At 37.1% G+C, this 15,653-nt stretch overlaps 1 protein-coding gene across 2 annotated transcripts in view; it reads right to left on the bottom strand.

Moving 5' to 3' along the window:
* The window catches only part of LOC120539487 (lysyl oxidase homolog 2-like), a 140,588-nt gene that overhangs the window by 50,887 nt on the left and 74,048 nt on the right, over nt 1–15,653 (bottom strand). For both annotated transcript variants that reach the window (XM_039769593.1, XM_039769592.1), the window contains one exon: nt 1,392–1,502. In XM_039769593.1, coding sequence (XP_039625527.1) covers nt 1,392–1,502 — 111 coding nt within the window. The remainder of the gene's footprint in view (nt 1–1,391; nt 1,503–15,653) is intronic.

Below are 15,653 nucleotides of genomic sequence, written 5' to 3' on the forward strand. Positions count from 1 at the left end.
TTTTTGACCATATATTGTATATTAATAAAAAATCATTAAAAAAAAACGTATTAACTGCATACATAAGCACAAAGTGATGTACAGCACTAATATGATTGTAATACCATCATATGAGACTAATGTAGATTTCTGCACATATTTGTAGCTTATTTGAATATGCCAATTGATGATTATGGACTACGAAAACAACTGTTCTCATAGATTCTCTCTACAAATAGATTCTGTACTTTGGATCACTCTAGGTGATTTACATCCATTATACAGTATATAATGTGTTTAATCTCATAATGACATTGATTTTGTCTATCCATTTTTCCCTTTAACTCTTATCAGTTTTTCATATGCCTGCAGCTAAGAAAGAACCCATGAGTATAATGTCTTCACCACTATAATTAATAGCAGGGATGTTTTTAAATGAATAATGGATTGCTTTAAGTTTCTGATAGACACTCAGGTTCAAATCTTTCACAAGGCATTTATATACTATAACAGGATAGCATGCCATCTTTGGTGTCTCTCAGTGTCAGAAATAATGGCAAAGTTTTCAATACAAATAGACAGGTTGCAAGGGAAAGAACACATTTAAAATAAAGGCTGTAACCCCTTTGGAGTTACCAATATGCTCCTGCCCAAAGGTAGCAGCACCACAGTTCTATCATTTCTCATGTTCCTTATTTCTCTTTCGGCTTTTTTCTACAGCTAGTAAATCTTTGCACAAGTTCTTATTTAGATGAGCTCTCAGATGAAAACAAGCTTAAAAGTAATTTCTATCTAAATGCCAGAAGCACTTTTAGGGAGGTTGACTAAAGACTTGAACCTCCCAGCATTTTGTATGCCTGAACCTCTGAAGCTTATTTGGTCTTAAAGGCAAATGCTGCTTGTTATTATGAAGTAGAAACTTAACCCACATTTTCCTACTTTGGGCTGTGTGCTGCCACTAAATATACAAAGGATTTATAAGTGGCATTCTTCCCAGAAACTCACAATTCCGAAATTCACTGTTATAGTAAAATTCGATCATGGATCTAGCTACTTCTTTGGAGGTGTCAGCTCTTTGTGTCCCTTCCCGATCTCTTTTTTCTGCAAGTAGCATATCAGTCATCTTCCTGCTACACTGTTTCCCATATATCTAAAATGCTTACTTGCAAACTCCACTTGAGATTTCATAATATTCTGCTATAAAGACCTGTGTAGAAACTGGGATTTTTCTCTTTATGAAACACAGATGTCTGTACTCAATAGTTTTTAAACACCATTCTTCTTAGGTATAATTTTTAACTGTTACATACTGTATGTGATTTTATTTTTAATCCTTTAGATTAAAGTTGTGTGTGAAATTCATTACTGGACTACAAAGTTTTCTTAAACTGCTTAGAAACGTATGCACAGACCTTCTCTGACTGTTGAATCTTCTAAGCAGTCCACTACCAAGACTTTACTGGAATTGCATCTTTCTTCGGACCCTCCATGCAGTTGACAATCAGACACTGTAGGCTCAGATCCTTCATTTCAGAAAAAGAAGAAAACAAAAATTTTATTGAAATTATTTATCAATATTCATAGATTAAATTAGTGTAAAATATCAATATTTGACAAAATCAAGCATTTGCCCTATTTTAGGAAAAAAAAAGTTAGATAAAAAAGCATAAATACAGCTTTACTAATTTGAACGTCAATATATAAAATGCCATATAGTTTCAAAATATAGGTCTCATTGTACCTCCTATTCATTTATGCTTTCTTCATTTAACAATCTGTTAAAATAACAACTAAAGTCTGAATCTTCATTCAGGAAGCAATGTTTACTGATCACTAACTTGCACAGAATGAATAATATGAACAAATAATTTAAAAAGCTTAGGGAGTAGCAGTTTAGCACACATTACCCATTAGAACACATTACTCACATTCCAATACATTTCACCTCGCAACATGACTGATTCAAAACATTGTGGTGTATATTAGTTAGTGTCAAGATTTTGAACAACTGCTCAGTTTTGCAAGAACAACTGAGTGAGCCGCTCTGTTTGCCAAGTTTTTCCAAAGTTGCAGATTTCCCACAATATTCTTCAGGGGGCCTGAGTTGCTTTGAAAGCTTGCATATTGTAATCTTTTTAGTTAGCTAATAAAAGGTGTCATTTTGCTTGGCTCTTCTTTACATTCATAATGGCAAACACTGTACAACACCCTAGTACTACAGGGAGGCTTGTGAAAAGGGAATTACAGTAATCAGTACGAGACATTATGAAACAATGAACCAGAGTTTGAGCATCATTAAGGAACAGAAATGGATGGAGGCGGGAAATGTTGCGGAGATGATAGAATTAAATTTTGGAAAGAGACCTAATGTGTAGCTCAAACTTCAATGATGAATCAAACAAAACCCCAAGATTACTGACAACAGGAGCAGGTTTGACAAGTGTACCATCAATAGAAACAGAGAAGCTGGACCCTAAACACATTACATATGTGCTACGTTTCAAAAAATAAACCTTGTGTTTTTAGTTATCCTTCTCTGTCTTAGTGTTCATTTTGGACTTACTTAATATTTTCTTGTTAACAGTTTCTGTTGTGCTTAGAAGACTGGTTTTGGGGGGATATGATTTTGCCCCTTTTGTAGTTTGCTTTAAGTATATTTGATTAAAGAAAATGGTTTCTTTAGAGGAAGATTATAAGAAGGTTTCCTCTTTTGTTCTCTCCTTGAAATATGATTAATTATTCCAGTTTAGTTTTTTTTCTCTTGGAAGTATTTTTGTTGTAATCAGAATTTGTTCAATTTAATTATTTCCATTGTTTCTGTTTCAAAGAAACCATTTTGCTATTTAGTTATTTGTATTCTTTGAGTAATTCTCTTCTTAAAAGGTGAATGGAAAAACTAAGCAATAATTACTGTTAATCCACTTGCCCTGTTAAGGGATTTTGGGGCTCATGATAAACACAGATACGCAAGGTGTTCATCCCAAACAGTGCATAGATAACTTATTTGCAAACTTCAGAACTTGAGATGCATCTATTATTGCTAATTCAGGAAAATAAAAAAAGCTCAGCCATGTTGCAATGTTTATAATTCAGATGAGGAAGGCTATTATTCCCTGTAGATGAACTGTTGCTATCTGCATTAAAATTTCAGTCATTTTAGCACAACACCCACTGGCTCTAAGAAAACCGAATTTTTATAATAGTTATTAGACATAGAGTATACATAAAAAGAACTGTAAAATATTTTAATTTCTTTGACTCCAAGTTGCATTGAAGTGAAAATGTCATCTATCAACATTAGCTTCAGCTTTATTGCCACCAGCAGTATCTCAATCCTCACCATGGCCTTCACACATACAGCAACTTTAGAGAATGAGAAATGTCATTTTTGATTATAAATTCATGTTACAGGGTCCTGCAATATATAACCTCAACTATACTATATCTATCAACACTGCACAATTGCAAAGAGTCTGTGCCAGCCCCTCTAAACCAGCCTATATACAGTGGTGTGAAAAACTATTTGCCCCCTTCCTGATTTCTTATTCTTTTGCATGTTTGTCACACAAAATGTTTCTGATCATCAAACACATTTAACCATTAGTCAAATATAACACAAGTAAACACAAAATGCAGTTTTTAAATGAAGGTTTTTATTATTTAGGGTGAAAAAAAATCCAAACCTACACGGCCCTGTGTGAAAAAGTAATTGCCCCCTGAACCTAATAACTGGTTGGGCCACCCTTAGCAGCAATAACTGCAATCAAGCGTTTGCGATAACTTGCAATGAGTCTTTTACAGCGCTCTGGAGGAATTTTGGCCCACTCATCTTTGCAGAATTGTTGTAATTCAGCTTTATTTGAGGGTTTTCTAGCATGAACCGCCTTTTTAAGGTCATGCCATAGCATCTCAATTGGATTCAGGTCAGGACTTTGACTAGGCCACTCCAAAGTCTTCATTTTGTTTTTCTTCAGCCATTCAGAGGTGGATTTGCTGGTGTGTTTTGGGTCATTGTCCTGTTGCAGCACCCAAGATCGCTTCAGCTTGAGTTGACGAACAGATGGCTGGACATTCTCCTTCAGGATTTTTTGGTAGACAGTAGAATTCATGGTTCCATCTATCACAGCAAGCCTTCCAGGTCCTGAAGCAGCAAAACAACTCCAGACCATCACACTACCACCACCATATTTTACTGTTGGTATGATGTTCTTTTTCTGAAATGCTGTGTTCCTTTTACGCCAGATGTAACGGGACATTTGCCTTCCAAAAAGTTCAACTTTTGTCTCATCAGTCCACAAGGTATTTTCCCAAAAGTCTTGGCAATCATTGAGATGTTTCTTAGCAAAATTGAGACGAGCCCTAATGTTCTTTTGCTTAACAGTGGTTTGCGTCTTGGAAATCTGCCATGCAGGCCGTTTTGCCCAGTCTCTTTCTTATGGTGGAGTCGTGAACACTGACCTTAATTGAGGCAAGTGAGGCCTGCAGTTCTTTAGACGTTGTCCTGGGGTCTTTTGTGACCTCTCGGATGAATCGTCTTTGCGCTCTTGGGGTAATTTTGGTCAGCCGGCCATTCCTGGGAAGGTTCACCACTGTTCCATGTTTTTGCCGTTTGTGGATAATGGCTCTCATTGTGGTTCGCTGGAGTCCCAAAGCTTTAGAAATGGCTTTATAACTTTTACCAGACTGATAGATCTCAATTACTTCTGTTCTCATTTGTTCCTGAATTTCTTTGGATCTTGGCATGATGTCTAGTTTTTGAGGTGCTTTTGGTCTACTTCTCTGTGTCAGGCAGCTCCTATTTAAGTGATTTCTTGATTGAAACAGGTGTGGCAGTAATCAGGCCTGGGGGTGGCTACGGAAGTTGAACTCAGGTGTGATACACCACAGTTAGGTTATTTTTGAACAAGGGGGCAATTACTTTTTCACACAGGGCCATGTAGGTTTGGATTTTTTTTCTCCCTAAATAATAAAAACCATCATTTAAAAACTGCATTTTGTGTTTACTTGTGTTATATCTGACTAATGGTTAAATGTGTTTGATGATCAGAAACATTTTGTGTGACAAACATGCAAAAGAATAAGAAATCAGGAAGGGGGCAAATAGTTTTTCACACCACTGTATCTCCACCTCCTAAATGAAATTCAATTTAAACCCACCACACCTTTGACTGTGACTTGGCCAGTCAACATATGGCTCCAATATAGCTACATAAGCCATCCATCAAACTGTTTTGGTATTACGTTTGTGGAAAATATTCTCTTAGTTCTTAGCTGCTGTGGAAAAAAATCCTTGGTTTTACATTTGATTTTCCATGAAAGAGAAATTCATACCACCATACAAACAAATCTGAAAACTAATGATATTTGCACTCTAATTATGACTGTTAATTAAATAACAATACAAGCCGATTATAAATAAATTATGCCATAATGTTACACTTGTATATTAGTTAGCTGATTTGTATTTCCAGGTAAATTATGGTTTGATAAAAACCTTATTATTAATATATAGCAAAGCTAAGATTAAAAATAGAACATCTGGGCAGACAATTAAACAATTCAATATAATGTTCATTATTTCACCTAAAAGTTAATTGCTTCTTACATTTTTACCACTCTTGATCCCTCCCAGTTACTAATAATGAACAGCAATCATATGCTCTCGTAACAGGGATTTTTACGTGCTGTGTACACAAACTGAATGTATAAGGAAACAGACAATATGTGAGTTCACTTAATATTTACAAAAACTCAGAAACAATGAACACCATGAATGTTGCAAAAAGTTCACCAAGCAAAACAAGCAGAAAAAATATTGTAGTTTTCAACAGAATTATAGCCTCTAGTTTTACATTAAAATATATAATTGATGAACATGATGAAAGTAATTACTAAATAAAATAACTTCAGTAGTTCTAGAAACATAGTAGAGGCTTGGATTAACTGGATAATTTAAAGTGTAAACCTTATAATGTAATTAATACCTGAGTGGAGCACAAGGGAAAAAAGGCAACAAAGCCCCTGCATTTACAATGCCTCAATGCACGGCATACTGTTTAACCATCATACATTGCTGATGTTTTTATGTATGTCTATTTATTTTAAATCACCTTCAAAGTCTAAAGTCATTCTATAACTTTCAAATTCAAGCTGGACATTTTTATCGGATAATGTACTGTTCTCTAAAAGTGATATTCTAACAAAAATACTGCATTAATCTTGCTCAGTATCATGTAATATGTTTTTTCTCTGTTTCTTTTTTTTAATTACAAGCTACTGTAAATTCTGAGCAAAACAATGTTGTAAATTTGACAGCAGTGTTTCAGGCAGGAGTCTGGCTCACACCAAATTGCCCCACTTAGACACAAAGACCATCACGTGCCAATCAGAATTTTCCACTTGAGAAGCCAAGCACTGTCTTTCTACAATTTCAGTCTTATAGGCAGAGCACAGTACTGCAGTACACCTTTGCAATACATGTTCCACATACCCCTTTGAGAGAGCTCAGGAAAGCAACAGTGAACTCATAAAGTACCTGGCAAATTTCCTAGTCTAGATGGTGCCAGGTTTCATTTACATTTCTTAGAGTGGTGAGTTTTGTAGTGTATGGTAATATTATAAAGCTGATTTGTGTGGCATACTGCCACAACATATAAATGCAAGTGAAAATCGCAGTGTTTGCAATTTCCAAGACTAAAAATCTTTAACCTTTTCATTTTATTAAGTTTTTATATCACACCAACATAATATGAACTATTAAAGCTGTAATGAAAAATCCATTTTATATTAAATCCATATAGAAAACTTAACCAAAGTAACTAAAGTTTCACGCCTGTAACTGGTCTTCAAACCAACTGAAGAAAACTACAATAATCAGCCAGGAAGCTACAAGAGATTTTGAGGTGACTCTTGGTGCAGAGAAACTTTTTTGACCACTGCCTCTTTAATTGATAAGTGAAGAACCTTTGACATATGTCTCTTGAAAATACACAGCTTTAATGAACATACACAGCTTCAAAAAAAACAACTATCAAAGCTTGAGTTAGAAAGAAATTCTATCTGAAAAATTAGAGAGGACTGCTATAAAAAATTAAAATGAAATAAAATAAAATAAATATAATGACTCTGGCTTCTGTGTTACCTTTGAGTTACCCTGAAATGACATACAGTAATGTAATGCATTTTTTATGACAGATGTCAAATACAACATAAATTTTAAATATAATCCCTGTATGTTGATGAATGCCTTGGCAGAGCAGGAGGATGGGACACCAATAATGACCAAAGTAACCACCAAATATGTCAATGAACCCAAGGAGCCCAGTAGGGTTACTTCACAGAACAACAATTACCAGAGTACTCTGCGGTTGTCCGGATGAGCACTGAAGCCCAGGGATGCTGCCTCCTAGTGTATTGGGGGAGTTCATAGTAAACAGGGATTGCCTCCACTGTCTCTTCATTATACTGGCCCCGCGGCTGGGTGAGGTTCTTCAGCCTAGTCTCAGCTGGGATGCCAGCGTGGCCACTTCCATAAAGGCACCTTGTGCTAGCCTCCTGGCCAATGTAGGGCATTTCTTGGCTATCATCCGGTTCTTCTTGCTGGTTGGCTTCCCGGCCAGGTAAGGAACTTTCACCCATTACAACAGCAATGCCCATCCATGTGTGCCGTTCATATAATTAAATAAATAAATATATATATATATATATATATATATATATATATATATATATATATATGTGGGTGCCTTCAGCAAGGCACTCTCATATAGGTACATTTTGTATGCTGCATACTGGAGCCTAATGCTAAAATCATTTACAATTTATTTCTTTTCTCGTCAAGCACCACTCACTTGAGAATGACAAAACAAAAACAAGATATTAGAAATTTTTCAATTTTTAAAAAAGTAAAAAAACTGAAAATACCATACTACTAAAAATCCTGTATGTGTACGTGTGTGTTTGTGTGTGTGTACGAAAGCATGTTTAGTAGATCATGCATTCTCAAGAGATGCATGGTATCAAGATTTTCTCAAGATGAATGTTTCCTATATAAATTCATAACATGACACATTTTTTAAAGTAAACTTCTCTGTTTCATAATGCATGATACCAAAATGTTCGTTTTATGTGTCCACTATCTTCTGAGAACTACTATAAAATAACTTATAAATATGCTACAATTTAATACTCTTCTCAACTATAAAATTGTATAGACAACCAGATACACACTTCTAGTTTACAATTTTGTGGTTAAATAATACGTTGTACACAGGCTTAGCAAAACTAAGGCTGTTTCATCCTGCTAGAATTATTATACTTTACTACATATTGAAACACATTCCATATATTTCTGTCAAACGTACTGGCTTTTTATTTTTATTTTGTACGCAGTGTTCCTCTTCTTTGTAGGACCACCTTTAGCTTTCATTACAGCTTGCGGCAGATCATAATCAATTTACCACATCTTGTTGGAGTTATATTAGCCCATTCCAGCTTGCATAGCTCCTTCAGGTTAAATTGATTGGATATGTGGTGCTTGGCATCTGTTTTTTTTATAAGGTTTTAAATTTTATTACTGTATATGGCATTCCAAATCAGTTACTATACCTTAGGAATCAAACAGCAGAGTGTATGGCAAGTATCGTGTATAGGTTTTTATTCACAAACCAACATTTAAAAGTAATAAGGCTACATACATTCACAAAAATGTACTGAGGATTCAGACATGTTTAGAGCTGTGTGATTCATTTATTTTTAATTTGATCTTATCTTATTCTCATTTATCCTTTTATTTAAGCAAAGGTTCAAATTAACAAAATATACATTTTTTTTTCTGTCTCAAAAATATACATTCAACAATGTGCTGTATTTAAAAATGCAATATATGTTTCAGAGAAAATGTGTGTACATGACTTTCAAGTACTGGTTCTGTTTTAAAATTTAGGTAAAGTGGTGATAGTAAATAACACTGCTGTCTCACAATTCCATAGTCCTGTGTACTGTGACAAGCCTGCACATTATCCTTGTACCTTTATGGATGTTCCTCCAGGACTCTGGTTTTCCTCCCACATTCCAAAGATATAAATATTAGGTTAATTTGTCCTGGGTATGACGTTAAACTGCGGTCCTCCAACTTGCAGGGAAATCATGGGGGTTGGTGGCAGGATTGGCACTTCAGTCACCGTAATAAATCTTTACAAAGCTCAGAGACTACAGAAAGGACTCCTTTTTGCTCTCCGCGGAAATAGCTCTGCCTCAGCCGCCTATAGGAAGGCTGTTCGCATCATGAAGGGGATGGGGGAAAGCCCTCGGGAGCCCCATCCCCGGAAGAGTCGAAACCATTGGAGAGCCAATAGGGTCAGGTCTGTTGTGGTGCTGAGGCGTCGCCTCCTGCATGGCAGCACTCAGGTCTCAATCTGAGGCAGCCCATACGGGTGGGCGCATGGAACATCTTCTCTCTCCGGCACGATAATCATCTTCCTTTGTTGTTGGAGGAGCTGCATAAACTCTGCATTCCAGTGGCGAGACTCTTTGAGGTACACAGACCAGGGACTGACCAGATCTCTGTAGGTGGATACACCTTTTATTGGTCTGGTCGGTCTGATGGCTGTCATACTCGGGGAGTAGCTGTTGCTGTAGCAGATTGGCATCTTCCGATGGTGTCCGATGTCACTCCTTTCAACGAGCGTATTATGGGACTCAGATTACGGTAGTCCCTGGGTGCCTTGTCTCTTGTCTCAGTGTATGCTCCGACCGCAGTGAGTGATGTCTCAGCAAGGGAGACATTTTATTTGCAGCTTTGTTCGGTGGTTGATGGGTGCCCACAAGGTGACACTCCTCTGGTCATGGGTGACTATAATGCAACCACTAGCACTGACAGAGAGGGCTAATTGTCTTGGTCCCCATGGATCTGGTGACCATGGTGAAAGTGGCTTCATGTTCCTTGACTGTGCAAAAGGTCAGGGGCTGTGAATCGCTGGATCCTGGTTCCAGCGCCCTGAACCACATCGTTGGACTTGGTACTCCAATACTGGTGGTGCGGTGAAGGAGATCGATCACACCCTCGTGGGCAGATGCTGGAGGCTCTTGCAAAACTGCAGGGTCTACAGAAGTGCCCAGTTTGTGAATTCTGACCACAGACTTGTTGCTACTCTTAGGTTCCAGTTTAGGTCCAGTAGATTGCCACCTAATAGGAAAATGAGCCTGGACTTGGCTAGACTCCAAGACCAAGCTGCTTCTAATGAGTTTTCATGCAGTTTGTGTGACGAACTTTCAGATTTGGGTACGACTGCTGATCCTAATGTGATGTGGGTTCCATGACATATCACTGAGGAGAGTCGCAGCGCACAGCTCAATGGCAATTCTGGTCTGTACTGGGAACTGAGAAGGACGGCTGCGAGGGCTCTGAGGGCAGATAAAGTGGTGTTTGTTAGAGGAATCTATGAGCAAGTGACACACCATCTGTGGTCTAGTGACCCACGTCCTGCTTACAGAGGAATCGAAGCATTATGCACATCTGAATCTGTTCTTCGGCTGGCTACTTTGAGCAGTTGTTCAAAGCTGATTCTCCGGCTAGGATGTTGAATATCTCTCGGTCCACGGTTCTTGAGTCTGATTCTCCAGTTAGCTGTGAACCACCCAATCTCACTGAGATTGCACAGGTGGTGAACCAACCAAGGTTCACAAACCTTCAACAAAGGGAAGGCTGCAGGGATCTGTGGTATTCAGGGTGAACTTCTCCAGGCTGGTGGTAAGGCTGTCCTCCTGGCATTGCAAGCAATCTTTGCTTCCATTTGGGAGCATGGCATCATCCCAACTGACTGAAAAACGGGACTTATCGTCCCTATCTGGAAAGTGATTGCCTGGATTTCAGCAACTACTGGGGGATAACACTGCTCTCGGTGCCGGGTAAGGTCCTTGCTAGGGTCGTCCTCAATAGGATCCGTGATCACTTCCTCACCTACCAATGACCGGAACAGTCTGGTTTTACGCTTAAGAAGTGTACCATCAACCGCATCCTGGCACTTAGGGTTCTCATGGAGCGCAAATGTGAATGTCAGCAGAGTTTCTTTGCAGCCTTTATTGATTTTCACAAAGTGTTCGACTCAGCTGATCGAGCTGCCCTGTGGGTCATCCTGAGGGTTCGCGGGATCCCCTCGAAGTTGCTGGATATAATGGCTGGCCTGTACACTGGTACTGTGAGTGCTGTGCAGAGTGGAGGCAGGACCTCTGCGTTTTCCCAGTTGATTGTGGGGTTCGTGAGGGGTGTGTTCTTGTTCCTACTCTGTTCAATGCTTGTATGGACTGGGTGATGGGCAAGGTCGTGGGGTCCAGCGGCTGTGGGGCATCTGTTGGCAAACAAAGATTCATGGATCTTGACTTTGCTGACGATGCTGTGATCTTTGTGGAGTCATTCGAGGCACTGATCAGGCACTCGAGAGACTGACTAAGGAGTCTGAGTGTCTGAGCTTAAGAGTGTCCTGGATAAGAGAACAAGATCCAGGCTTTTAATGACCTATTGGGCACAGACATCAGCAGTATTTCTGTTTGCAGAGAGAGTGTTAACCTTGTTGAGAGGCTTACTTACCTTGGCAGTGACATTCATGTCTCTGGTGACTCTTCCTATTTTCTCCAGGTGTTTCATCCCCCAACATTCGAAAAATGGACATGTTAGGCTGACTGACCCTGAACTGAAGTTAATTGGATTTAGTAAATGGGTGAAGGTACTGAATCGATTTACTTTCTTATCAATGTAATATATTATATAGAACCATTGACAGATGTTCTCATTATTGTTTAAAATACAAAAGCTGTCAAAAGAAAAAGTAAATACTTGCTAATTGAGAACACATAGTAACCAAACAACCACAACATAAACAAAACAATCTGCTGCCCTTCTGTTCCTCAAGTCACAGATAGATTTTTCCTGTTGGAGTTAATTTGCTTTTGTCATCTCTTCATACACAGCAAACGCTTTCCTTCTCACCTGTTATTTTTCCTCTAACTAAGTCTCCCTTTTCTTCTGTGGTGAGTGTTTACACCAAGAGATTTCCCTATATTTTTAGCAATGACAAGTGTGGCCTTTGAAACCCATCCCAGTGTTATTTGTGATAATCTATAGCTACTTCACCACCAGACTATAGTGTCTTGTAGAACCACCTGGATGTTTTACACTGCTGAGCAGTCCATTTAAATGGTTTCCTAGCTGCCGGCACTTTATTTGAGATCTCTCTCTCTTCCGCTCTCTGTCTTTATACTCTGTCTTTATTGCTGCCCTTTGTGAATTGAAATTAGTTGGTTTAAGAATGTTATGTTATACAGTACTCATTAATCAAATGAGGAGATATAGGAATATACTCATATTTGCTCACTACATTCATGCTGTTAGATCAATTTCTATTCATGTGCACATTTAAGAAGATGAGTTGGTTTTTATATTTATTTGGCATAGTAATACTTAAACATTATGACTGCATAGAAAATATATTTTCACATGCATCTGTTCTATGTTGCATTACATAACAGGATAAATGGGAAAAAAATACTTTCTAATTTAATACAGTATTTTACAATTATCCAGGATGTATTTTCTAAATTATACTACAAAAAGTATATTTGAACAGAACAGAATAAAGTTTTGATTTAGTTGTGTATGTTTTTCTCACCTTTTCTAAATAAGAAAGACTTGTATTGTACTGTATTATATTTAATTTTTTGTCCTGTGAGTCTCTTTGTTTTGATGTTTCTACTACTGTATGCATCAAAATTTCCTTTCTTGATTAATAAAGTTTATCTAATCTAATCTAATATCCTTAATAATTAAATAAAATGTATATTGGGAATGCACATTAATTGAGACTGGACTAATGTACTGTAATTATTTTTCATTCATTTACATTAAGAAACACAGCTTTGCCATATCAAGTTTATACCGCAGTTATTAGCCAAAAGATATAATGTGTGTTTGTCTGTTGTAGGACAAAAGGCACGTGTTTTATTTTAATCCTCTTATTTTTCAACAGCAGCATTTCAGAATAGAGTTAATAAAATTTAATGACCTTCAACAGATTCTTGTAGCCCTATACCAGTAAACCATCTCTTATTTTAAAAATAAATGTAGACCAGGACTGTTGAACTTTAACTGTAATAAAAACAGGCGCTTAATTGCCAGGAAATGTTTGGATCAGAGTGGACCTTATCTTTTTCTTTTAGAAGTACCGTACTTTATTTTTCAGTTGAAAGCCACAATTACATATTATCAGCCAGAAATGGGTATAGCAAATGAAATGCAATGAATGACCTAAAATGGTGAAAAGGTAAACAGTAAAGTGCCAGAGGTTTAAATTTAAAGTTTAAATTAACAAAAACTGAAGAAAAAAAGTTAATTTCAGAATATTACAAATCGGCTTTCTTCAGGGAACAACTAATAGATTACAACTTACAAATTATCTGCTGCAATTAAAGTAAATAAAGCCTTGCAAATTGAATCAAACAATTTGCACAGGTGTCCTAACTTCTGTTGATTACATAAAACCCTCTGTCTGTCTTAGAGTAGAGTTTTGTTACTACATCCTCTACTGGACAGGAAAAAAGAGACGTAATCATTTTTGGTATGTATAGCGATGTCTAAAATGTAAAGGAGAAAGTTTGGTAAAGCTCAATGGTTTGCAAGCGCAGTGTAAATTTACAGTAAGGGAGAGAGGAGTAATGACAGAAATGGTGTCCTTAGATCCAAGGCAAGCCTGGATCGATGCAGTGGTGTCGGGAGGCGGGGTAGGGGCTTCAGAGGCTTAGGTTCCTGATCTACTGTACCTAGCACCTGTTTTCTTTCCTTGATTATATAAATGCTCAAACTACATCTATTCAGCCATCTTCTAAACCTGCTTTTCCAGAGCAGGGTCACGGGGAAGCTGGAGCCCAACACAGCTAGCATCGGGCACAAGGCTGGAACAATCCCTGGACAAGGTGCCAGCCCATTGCAAGGTGAACACACACACACATCACAGGGCCAATTTAACATTGCCCATCCACCTAATATAACTTACAAATACATTTTGGGCTAGCTAAATTTTTTTATCACTAACCTACTTCAGCATCTTCAAAATGATATATTATTCTTCAATTTCAGTAGTGCTTATATACTCAACACTCAAGTTTACCAGGGTTTTATACAGCAAGAGTGGAGCAACTGGCAAATGTAGCACTGATCAAACAGGTCATTGATAAAGATTATCCACTTAGTGAAGATCATGGGAGTAACCAATGGAAAGTGAAACCTTAGAATTAAATGACTGGTATAACTGAAATGATTGCTAGTTATTAAACGTACATTTCCTTAGTCCACCATGTTGCATTAAACAAGAGCACATGGGACTGCACCTATTGGTGTAAATAAAGGACTTTTAGGTTAGGGTAAGGGAGTTAGGGAGTTCATCTGTAATGATGGCTAAAGAGTCTTCTTTAATTACTGAGTATTTACTACTAGTAAACTTTACTTTATTTACTGAGTATTTAAAGCCCCTTTTCTAAATTCTCACTGGAATAATTGAAGGAGCATATCCAGAAACATTCTCATTATTTCCTGTCCTGTAAAAATCTAATCTGGGCAGAAAGTAAACTAAATTGATATTGATAAAGACAGAAAGAGACAGAGCAAGCTGTGTTCAAGTTAAAATATATATTTTTTGTTGCATCTGTTTTAACAACTACCTTTGCTGGTAGCAGCTAGTAAGAGAATAACACTCTAGTGCTATTTACTGTATATGTTTGGCTCACAATTCTACCTAAAAATGGATAAAATGTAACCCATTATAGAGCACAAGGAAGAATGAAAATTGATCATTTTTAATCAGCCAATTAGTGTATCTTTACATAACAAAGACACGGTCCATTTATTTTCTTAAACTATTTGAATACTGCTGTCATTTCCTTCAGGCACTAAACATAGACCTGTATACTGGACAGAACACTAGTCCAAAATCTTCTTATGACCACTTTAAAGAGAACTTTCAACTTTTTAGAAGGTGCCGTTATAGCAATGAATTCTTACAATATTTGCCTGACAATAAAAAAAAAAAGTAAACTTTACAACTGTAGAACAGTTTAATATTTGGAATCCTTTCAAAGAAAGTGGTTCATTTCACAGTATAGATATTTTTGCAGGATTTTAAAAGCTAATTTCATTGCAGACCCTACCTTTTAAAGAAAGATTACAATGCAATAATAATTTTGTTTTAATAAGGTGACACTCAACATCTTGTTTTCTTACTGATATTTGCTATTGTTTTGCTTTTGTATGTTATACTTACTTTTTAATGAACAAAACACTTGTGATGATCAGGTGCAGTGGCTTTGACCATATAACTGACTATCATCAGGTGGACAATTTTTGTTTTACTCAGTCTAATTCCAAAATCAAATAAAAGTATTGTTGTAAACTTTGTATGAGAGAGAGATGTAAATTAATCTGATATCAGTAAGGACATTTGTCTCCTTGGATTACTGAAGGATGTCACTCAGCACATAATGACTGAAAGATTCACTCTTTCACTAGATTCCATAACCTGGAGATTATAACTGATTGGATACACTGATGTTATTCTGGATGTGCACTGTTCTCAATACATTCTCCCAGCTTTAAGATTCGGACTGCCTCAGCCCTCATCTATTTATGT

This window comes from Polypterus senegalus, chromosome 11, assembly GCF_016835505.1.
Source record: "Polypterus senegalus isolate Bchr_013 chromosome 11, ASM1683550v1, whole genome shotgun sequence".
In the NCBI taxonomy this organism is placed as follows: domain Eukaryota; kingdom Metazoa; phylum Chordata; class Cladistia; order Polypteriformes; family Polypteridae; genus Polypterus; species Polypterus senegalus.